General features: G+C 40.4%; 1 protein-coding gene across 3 annotated transcripts in view; it reads left to right on the top strand.

Moving 5' to 3' along the window:
- The first annotated feature begins 7,143 nt into the window (after positions 1–7,143).
- The window catches only part of LOC306852547 (extracellular serine/threonine protein kinase FAM20C-like), a 43,726-nt gene continuing 40,225 nt past the window's right edge, over positions 7,144–10,644 (top strand). For all 3 annotated transcript variants that reach the window (XR_013782627.1, XM_079389455.1, XM_079389454.1), the window contains exons 1-3: positions 7,144–8,391; positions 8,724–8,899; positions 10,035–10,113. Coding sequence is in view for 2 of the 3 variants with exons in the window: in XM_079389455.1 (XP_079245581.1) it covers positions 7,874–8,391; positions 8,724–8,899; positions 10,035–10,113 (773 nt within the window). In the remaining variant the exon portion in view is untranslated. The remainder of the gene's footprint in view (positions 8,392–8,723; positions 8,900–10,034; positions 10,114–10,644) is intronic.

The following is a 10,644-nucleotide window of genomic DNA, read 5'->3' as shown; positions in this document are numbered from 1 at the left end:
GGGAGGTCACCCTGACCTAATCATGGCACTGTGACCCTATGAACAGAATAGACTTCAGTATGGAACCAAGTCAATCATCAAATAATCTAGGAGGTTAAATACTGATCAATAACTTGATTAATAAACACAAGAAATAATATTATTGTGAAGGGTATGGTAGATCGGCATCCACTCCTTCAGCATGAATTCATGATGATTCATGTACCAAAAGTATAGATTTATCCACAGTGGATAGTAAAGGCCTTTTTTTTTGTGAACAAAGAAAACATGATCATGCGTAATAAATCATAAATCATGGTGATGTACCCATCTTAGTTAATGTCTTAATTAATGTGTTGTTCATCCATGAAGTCATGATAGAAATACTTTGAATTCTTGTTCGTTCCTGATAATTCATGAGATATTAATGCATGAAGTAATGTATAATTCATGCATGAATTTATGCATGAATTCATGGTAATTTGTGTACCCTTACCGTAAAGTGTTACCAGTTTTTGTTAACAATAACAACAATAATCTCTGTATCCCTGCCTTAACAATTATCACGGTTTGAAATGCAGAATGACACACCTGCACAAAAACTGCCCACACCTCCCGGCTCTCTAACCATTGACCGGGCGCTCTGTCTGTCTCCAGCCGACGTAAGGAAGACCCTATCTAGGATTAACCCACGCAAGGCTGCGGGTCCTGCCAACATACCTGGCCGTGTTCTGAGAGACTGTGCTGCACAGCTGACAGATGTGCTTACAGATATCTTCAACACCTCGTTGAGCCAGGCAGTTGTCCCCATATGTCTCAAATCCACAACAATCATACCGGTACCAAAGAAATCACCTGTGTCCTGTCTCAATGACTACCGTCCCATAGCACTGACTCCAATCATGATGAAGTGCTTTGAGAGGCTAGTCACGCACAACATCAAAACCAGCCTCCCCAACACACTCGACCCGCTTCAGTTTGCATACCGTCCAAACCGCTCTACGGACGATGCAATTTCCTCCACCCTCCACCTGGCTCTTACCCACCTAGAAAATAAAGACTCCTATGTTAGAATGCTGTTCATTGACTTCAGCTCGGCATTCAACACAATAACCCCACAACAGCTCATAAATAAACTAAACCTGCTGGGCCGTAGCAATTCCCTGTGTAATTGGATCCTGGACTTTCTAACTGGAAGACCTCAGTCAGTCCGTGTCGGCCACAACACCTCGAGCACTACCACACTGAGCACAGGTGCCCCACAAGGCTGTGTGCTCTGCCCGCTGCTCTTCACACTGCTGACCCACGACTGCACTGCCAAGTTCAGCTCCAACCACATCATCAAGTTTGCTGATGACACAACAGTGGTAGGTCTCATCAGCAACAACGATGAAACGCACTGCAGAGAGGAAGTGGCACAGCTGGCTGAATGGTGTGGCACTAACAATCTGTCCCTCAATGTGAAGAAGACAAAGGAGGTTGTGATGGACTTCAGAAGAAACTCCGTTGACCACCCCCCACTGACCATCGACAGCTCGACTGTGGAGAGAGTCAGCAGCACTAAATTCCTGGGGGTTCACATCACCGAGGATCTTACCTGGACGACCAACACCATGTCACGCTCCAAAAAGGAACAACAGCGCCTACACTTTCTCCGCCGGCTGAAAAGAGCAAGTCTCCCTCCACCCATCCTCACCACATTCTACAGAGGCACCATTGAGAGTGTGCTGACCAGCTGCATCACTGTCTGGTACGGGAACTGCAGTGCTGCTGACCGCAAGACCCTCCAGCAGACAGTGAACACGGCTGCAAAGATCATCGGTGCCCCTCTCCCCTCCATCCTGGACATTTTCTTTACACGATGCTCCAGCAAAACCAACAGCATAGTGAAGGACTCCACCCATCCCTCCCACAGTCTCTTCCAGCTCCTACCATCAGGAAGACGGTACCGGAGCATCAGAGCCCGCTCCGCCAGACTGCTCAACAGCTTTTTCCTCCAGGCTGTGAGAGCCCTGAACTCAAATCACCCCGCCCTCTTCTGAAACCCCATGCAAACCCCTACCTCCTGAAACATGGACCACCCCCCACCCCAAACACCCAAATCGCCACCCCCCCCCCCCCCCAACCTTACCACACCAAAGAAAAAACCGTATGGAACTTTTTTGGGCAATTCAAAGTGTGCTACACACAGGTGAGTGGGCCTGTCCAAACCACCTGTAGTAACACACTCTCCTCCTCTATGTGCACTAGACACTTTACACACACTGCTGCGTGTACACAATCCCGCAAAAGACTCAGCAATATATGTAGGTTTACATGCTCAAATCATCCTGCACTGTTCCCCAGCCAGCTGCTTGACTCAAAATGTCTCTCTTTGCACATGCACAGTATTTGTGAAGCATTCGTATAGTTTGTATTAATAAAATAAAAAATATTTTCTCACTAATTGCTTATTAGCATACTCATTATTAACATATTGGCTGTTTATTAGTAATTATAAAGCACATATTCTGCACGACCATATTCTACATCCCTAATCCTGCCCAATACCTAAACTTAACAACTACTTTACAAACTATTAATAAGCAGCATATTAGGAGTTTGAGGCAAAAGTTGTAGTTAATGGATTGTAAATAGAGAATTGGACCTTAAAATAAAATGTCACCAATATTTTTAATGTTTTAATTAAATTAATGTTCATTCATTTATCTTTCATTTTCAAAATAAAATATAATTAATTTAAGAAATATTTGTATCTGTGAAAAAAAAAGCTAAAATAGACCAAATGATCATACAAATATTCTAAGTTTATTCATAACTACAAACCAGCATTTGGTCCCAAACTAGCAATTACCTATTGAGTGACAGTTTAATTTAGGCTATAAATTTGTAACCCCATTACTGTAATATTTTCTTCAGTTTCAGGCCCTGTTTTGTACCCTACTCTCAGAAAGTGCTGGCTGTAGACTTAAGGGAGCAACCTTCCGACCATTAGTGATTACTGATTCATCACAAGGTTAAAATAGCAGGTGGTGGCGGATAAAAAGGTGAATGGCCTACACGCTGCAGCCACATTCAGACAGGAAGCTCTGCACTCTAATCATCTGCACCGGAACATCAAATAATTCCATTGAATAGCCTAATATATATGAATCTTCAACAGAATGATTAGCTGAAGGTAAGGTAGATCTTACCAGTCCAACCTAAGCAGATGTGTGTGATCATGTTCAAGTAGGATTTGCTAATTTATGTGCTAATGACAACAACCCTCCTTCAAATTACCATGAGATATGCAAATTAATTCTCAGATGCAACGCTAATATTCTTAATCTCAGCTGTACAGTCGGATTCATGAGTGAATAAATCTTGCATTTATTCAAATCATCCAGCTGAGTTCCTTCGTTTAGCGATACTGGTCTATGACAACAGACCAAGAATCTTTGGCTGTCATTTGCAGCTTGAATATATATATATATTCATATATAGGGGGGGGGGGGGGGGTCAATGTGAGAGTGCAGGACAGGCAGATCTTTCATAATGTTACTGCTCTGGCTTATTTTAGTCTTGTGTGTTACCACATATCTGCTGGCACCAGAGTACAATCTCCTCAATTTGGACACTGTTTACCTCTTCTGCTATCATAAAAAATCACAGTATTTCTAGCTATCATAAGGCACTGTTTGTTTACTGTAGGTGACTGTACATATGAAGGTAAAAAAAAATGGATGTGTTTTTTGTCTTTTTTCTAATTTAACTGGAATGCTATTTCAGTAAATCAATCTGAAATCTAAAATAATATACTTAATGTTTAGAAATATAGTTCTTGTAATTCATTTAAATTACTAAAAAAACACAGCCTAAATTTGCACAAGTATTCATAGTCTGCACATTCCAAGGTGTTTAATTTACACATGTATTGTGTTTATTTCTTTATAGACAAGTTTTAATTCACACCTCTGTCTTAGTCACAACCTTGGTCGATATATATGAACTGCTTGTTTCCCCTTCTAAGCGATCCCAAGCCATTCTAATTAATATTTAATATATTTTTAATATTTAAAATATTTAAATATGATTTTATTTACTTTTTTCTTAACCAGTGCAGCCTCTTTGGAAACAAGTTGACTTTAATCAAAATTATTTCTACCATTAATATGGCATCAGAATTTGCAATTAAAACTGACTTTGAATTCTATGTCATTTGAGTCATCATAATATTTATGTTTTTTTGTTTACTTTTGAGATTTTTCCGTGTGTTTTTACCTGATGTATTTTCTGCATCAGTTCAGTTCTTGCTACCTCAGCTTCATGCATTCAGTCCTTTAAAAACAGACAAAATGTGGCAATGTGCATAAGTTATATGCATAAATTATACAGAGACAATTCTATGCGTGTCTTCAGCAAAAAGCAAAAATGTTAGAATTACTTAAAAAGTACTGTGATCCATCTCATAATTCATTATCAAGTTGTTCTTTTATAAATTAAGTATGCCTTTTGGATCTATGTAATACAGTAAGCCTCGTAATATGAATAATAAATGAATGCTGTGGAAACAATTATGCTTTTGGAGAGTTTTGTGAGGTCATGTGGAAAAGTGAGCACTTTCCTTACATTGAAATGTGTCTTATTTAATGCTAATGTAAAAATGAAATCAATCCCATTACACCTCCTCACTGTTCTCTTCTGATCACAAAGGTGTCACTTAAAAAAAAAGTAAAGTAAAGTAAAGTCGTGACGTATTGTCAAGTATGGTGACCCATACTCGAAATTGGTGCTCTGCGTTTAACCCATCCAAGTGCACACACACAGCAGTGAGTAGTGAACAAATGCACACACACACACACACACACACACACCGTGAACACACACCCGGAGCAGTGGGCAGCCATGCTGCGGCGCCCGGGGAGCAATTGGGGGTTCGGTGCCTTGCTCAAGGGCACCTCAGTCGTGGTATTGAGGGTGGAGAGAGCACTGTACATTCACTCCCCCCACCTACAATCCCTGCCGGCCGGGGACTCGAACCCGCAACCTTTCGATTACGAGTCCGACTCTCTAACATTAGGCCACGACTTCCCCCCCACTTAAAGCATATTGACTACTCTAAATTAATTTCAACTTCCATCAAACCCACGCTCTCACTCTCTACCGCCATCCGAGCAAATTGTAGCATAAATCTCTGACTAAATAATGAATAGACATGTCAGCCAATGCTTTCATGCCCTAGCCCTATCTGTATCTGTATCTATATCTTCAGCATAATCCCCTATCACTGTCCACAGAACTGTATCTAATGGTCCACCCTGATACCTTGCAGAGACATACAGGAGTGGTCATAAATCTATTCAGGCTTATTTACAGCCTCTGCTGTAGTCAGCGCTTTGAAAGGAACAAATCCTCGGAGTTGCCTTTGCCATCTGTAGAGCTCTCTAGCCAGTGCCATTCTGCTGGCCTCCTCGATAGTGAGAGATGTGACAGAGTTGGACACAGTGTTAACACGAGTTGTGCATTCTGGTTTAAATGGCTTGTATTGTCATTTTTGACACCCTTGCTTTAGATACGACACAGGCGAATGACACAGAGTTATTGTTATAGGGAGAGTTATATCTATAGGCCAGATGCAGGCGGTTAACTGTTATTTTTCCCAGAACGACAAAAGTTAGAGCTCGGGTTTGTATCATAGAAAATACAGTGATGTGACTAGAGGAAAGAGGCTCTCTCGCAGCGAAATCGAACCTTGTTTGAAATCAGTGATTATTAATTAGCTCTTTCCTCAGGCAAGTATCCAACCAACAGACAATGCTCTGTTTTTGGAGTATTGTCACCAAATACCGCCAGGAATTTAAGGAAAACTCCTTCCACAGACAATCAGCCTTTCATTGCTGTCTCTGATAGTTCTCTTGTCTGAAATGTGACATTTGACCTAATAAATTATAATTATGTAATTAGTGCTGTCTACATTTCATGCAACATACTGAACCTGCCCTTTGTATTAGGATACACATCTTCATTTCATGATCAGATCAAAGTGAATTTTAACGGCATATTTTTTTCATTACCTAGATTGCTCTGTTCTGTATTGTTCCATTATTATGTCGAGGTGTGTGTCTGCCTTACACATTATTTAAATAGCTATGTGGAGCTTTACAAATTGGAATTGTGGAATTCACTCTGTTTTTGGTCATTTGGACTAAAGATGTACAGTGGTTCTCAACCAGGGGGTTAGGGCCCACAAGGTGCCCCTAAACCTCAAAGGGGGCCTCATTATATGAGGGAATTTGAATTGCCAACATTTATAAAATACATTTTTAATTATAATTATTTTAGTTAATTATTTGAATATACTGCATCTTCTAATATATCTTTCAGGGCCCCCTGAATATATTTTTTGACAGTGGGTTGGCCTTGGAGTCAAAAATGTTGAGAACCACTGATTTAAAGGTAGAGGTCAAATTAGTTAATGTCCGATTATCTTTTTATAACTCACAGGGATGTCTTAAAGTGATAGACCCATGTCACCCACAAAAAAAAATGTCATCAGGACACAAAAACACAGCAAAAGTATCTGTAGCTCAAACGACTTATGCAATATATTCCAAGGCTTCTAAAGTTCCGCAGTCGCTTTGGATTAAAAAATAAATCAATAAAAGTCTTGACATCAATAAATCAGGTGATTCATTTCAGAAAGCACCCGTCTGAATGATTTGCTCACAAATTAGTCATCTTTCTCTTTTGTGTTTCACAGCAGTCGGGTTTGGATTGACAGAAGTGTAAACAATGATAAGACAATTTTCAATTTTAGGTGAACTATTCCTTCAACGAGTGATCTTTTTTTGTTTTTTTTAGCCTTTTTCTTAACCTATGTTAGTACAACATACACAATGATGAACCCTTTGACACTTTTTAAGCTATAATCTTACCTCATTTTATAGTGCAGTATGACTCTTTGTCAACTGTTCCATGACATGTGATATGGAGAAAGAGTCCAGAAATTTTCCACCAAAATAGGTGGTTAGGGCGTGCGTGTTAAGTACATCTTAAAAAGTCATTTCAGACAATAACGGGTAGCAGTGTGTGTTCAGACGCCCTCTTCTTGCACAATTTGACGCTACAGGAAGAAGCGAGCCTGGGCTGTCTGTCCTGCTGTTTTCAAGTTTAGCCAATCCTCTATGTGCGAGGGGCTTCAGCATCATGATATTTAACACACCTACCTTGAACATCCGACAGAGGTATTTCCTCAAGCGCCTGTCAACGGGCAAGCATCACCTTCACATGAGCTGGATGTTCAGCAAGAAACGCTGAAACTTTCTCCAAAGATCACGTTTGTCGACGGAAGGAGGGTGCGATGCCACACTTTCTCGAAACCTGCCAGGGCTGCCATGCGTCTCATCGCTTTCAACGACTGAACAGCCTCGATTTGTACCGGATAAGAAGAGCGAATGAACTTGTGCAGCTGTGAAAGCGATCTCGAGCGACAGATGTTTTCTCCGTACACGGAGATGGACCGCGGCATCGCGAACACGCACTTTTGTGGATAATTTATCTGAGGAGGCTTGACTTAATTATATCTCGCAAATATCTGCAGCTATTAAATCTTAAAATAGACTATGAGTGATTGTGTCGGAGATTGTTCTCGCGTCTGACTCCACGGGAGGAATTTAATCGCGAGCGCACGTAAATAACTGGATTATTGTTTCGCATGGATGTGGATGAGCGCTTTGCTAAATAAATCCTCCTTTCTGCCCTGAAACTGACAAACGCAAACGAAAACGTTCCATGTGTTCTTCTCATAAATTTGGGAGCCCGTGTTTTATGTACTGTTGGCGATGTAGTGCGCTTGCTCACTTTTATCCCTGCCGTTCCAAACAAGTCTTTTCCCGAACAGGAGACCCTGAAGATGATCCTCTTCAGAAAATTCCGCGTCTTGATTCTGATGGTGTTTCTTATAGCCTGCTCGATGCACATTATGATAGACTTGTTACCGAAGCTGGAGAGACGGAGCAGTAGCGCGTGCTCGTGCTCACACACACCCAGCGAAGAGCCGCAGAACTGGGCTAAGCATCGAGCCAAGCCGGGATCAGAGTCCGGCTGGCCTAATAAACACACGCTCAGAATACTTCAAGATTTCAGCAACGAGCCACACTCAAACCTGTCCTCTCACTCGCTGGAAAAGATCACCGCTGGGGAGAGATCCGAGGCTTTGAAAAGGTTTGAGCAGTTGACAGGTGACGAGAAGAGGCACGCGGCACAGCACTCTACCTTGAAGAACGCAGCTGTCAAGGGTTCGAGGCTCTCTGCGCTGTTTGAGCATCCTTTATACACCAGGCCGTTACCTCCTTTAACTGACGAAGACACTTTATTCAATGTCAACACTGATATAAGATTTGACCCTAAAGCTGCAGATAACCCAGAGTGGTAGGTTGAGAATCTCAGTTTTTTTTTCTTTCTCTCAAACATTATGTACCTGCAAGACTCCTAAATTCCTATATTTTAGATTTTTTTTTCTTCACATTTTACATCATGTTTTCCCCAAGTAATATTGATTTCCTAATGATGACGATGATCGTGATGAACAAAACTAATAAAGTGAAATAAAAGTTTAATAATATGAGTTATAATATTTGTTATTATTATTAATAATAAATATGAATTATTATTTTATTATTATTATCATGTATTTGTTCAGAACAACATATCAGTCATCTATGTAATGGCTTATGCTTTGGGGACATGGTGTCTTTCTGTAGGAATGCAGAAGGTAAAGATGGGGATTATGCTCCTACGGTCGAGATGTCCTCAGACTCCTACCCAAATTGGCTCCGCTTTCACATTGGGATCAACCGGTACGAGCTTTACTCCAGGCACAACCCGGTCATAGATGCAATGCTGAAAGATCTGGTGTCGCAGAGAATTACCAGTGTTGGTAAGACAATATTTAAGATTACACAATAGAGTTAAATGTTAAACGGGAAGGTGATTTTAGGATTGCATGCAGTATATGATGCCTGATTTGAGTGCAGCATCATCTTTTAGTGCTGCTCTTCCTAACAGATTTAAATAGATTCGTTGAATAAAGTTTCTCCAAGATAATGGCTAGACTCTTCCTGCACTCTGGCTGCGGATGCATCAATAAAATTGGACTGAGATTCACTGGTAGTGGATTCCAGCTGGGTAAATGAATGAGAAGAGCATGCAATTTAGACTTAATCAAACGCCATGCTGTGGAAAAGTATCTCTTGCCAAGCACGCATATTGTCAAGTAGACTTGTGCTTAATAAGCTGCATTCATGTGAAGCCCCTAGGTCAATATCTCATCTTATTACATGGCTCTCCTGAATACTTGATTCTGATTGGACGATCGCTGTATTCTGTGGCCAGAATATTTTTGTATAATGACCACTGAATATTTGACCAGTGTGGCCACCAATCTCTCTCACATCAACACTGAGCTCTGTGTCTTCTCAGATAATAAAGTAATTCCTCAAATCAATATTTAATGTCCTTTTATATACTTATTTACTAGTAAGTGAGATGATGTACAGAAACCCAGTCATTATCACAAAATAAACCTATTCAGCATGATCCAAGACCCCTACAGTTCACGTCGGGGTCTGGGTTTATTTTGATTTATGTTGACCAGCTGACTGTACATTTATTCCTTAATTTACTGTTTAGGGTTTCTAAGAACTCTAGAAGAAAGTTGCATGTTAATCTGCAGTGAAAGCAATCTTTCAAAAAACTAGTATGGAACAGCAAGTTTCTTAAGTGACTCGAGGCAGTGTCTCCTTGTTTTCTTTCATCTGTTTGTGATTGCCTGCAAATTCATTGCAACACGCTTTTTAAAAAAAGGTCTTATCAGCTTTCCTACAAGGACAGTGTTTATGTCCAAAATACACTTCTTGTCTTTTGTTTTTTCAACCGTTTCTAATCAAATGCAAGACTAGAACCATCTCCAATGATAGGAAAAATAATTTTCTAAATTGAATTTTCACATTGTTATTGCTACTTGCACAATTTCCTGATATGAAAGTTCAGCATCACTCTTTTTCTCTCTGTAGCAATGAAATCTGGAGGCACACAGCTGAAGCTCATCATGACATTCCAGAACTATGGCCAGGCGCTCTTCAAGCCCATGAAGTAAGTGATACAGTAATAGGAAAATCTTGATGCAATTGTTCATTTCCCCATGGTTAAAACTTTATGATTGTGTAAACATCTATAATCTCGGTATCGGTGATTTTTATGTCTTTATTGGTTACTGCTACTATCGTCCAGGTTTAGAATTTGTCTGATTGTCTCATGTGAATTTCTCCTGTTCTATATAGTTGTCTATACCCTGTTATTAAATCTTCTGACGGACACCATTGTGTGGTGCTTTTAGCTCAGCTGCTCAATTCTATTTGGGTACGTCTTATTATAATCGTGTGATAATATGCTCGGATCAGAGCTATTGAAAAAGGATTTATAGTCGTCGGCGTAGTGATCCACAATGGACGGATCATATCCCATTTGAAATGTGGTTACAAAGGGAGGGAGGTTGTTTTTATGGATCTGACAACCCCTCAGCGCAAATAATAGTTGCCTCCCTGTAATTTTCCAGATCTATAAATAGCAGAAAGTAAATCTTTGGTGTCATTGTCAGATTCAGAGCAGCTGCCCCTCCATCTG

This window comes from Barbus barbus (genome assembly GCF_936440315.1).
Source record: "Barbus barbus genome assembly, chromosome: 32".
Taxonomy (NCBI): domain Eukaryota; kingdom Metazoa; phylum Chordata; class Actinopteri; order Cypriniformes; family Cyprinidae; genus Barbus; species Barbus barbus.
Note: the sequence above shows the minus strand (reverse complement) of the source record. Positions and strands in the feature narration are given on the sequence as shown.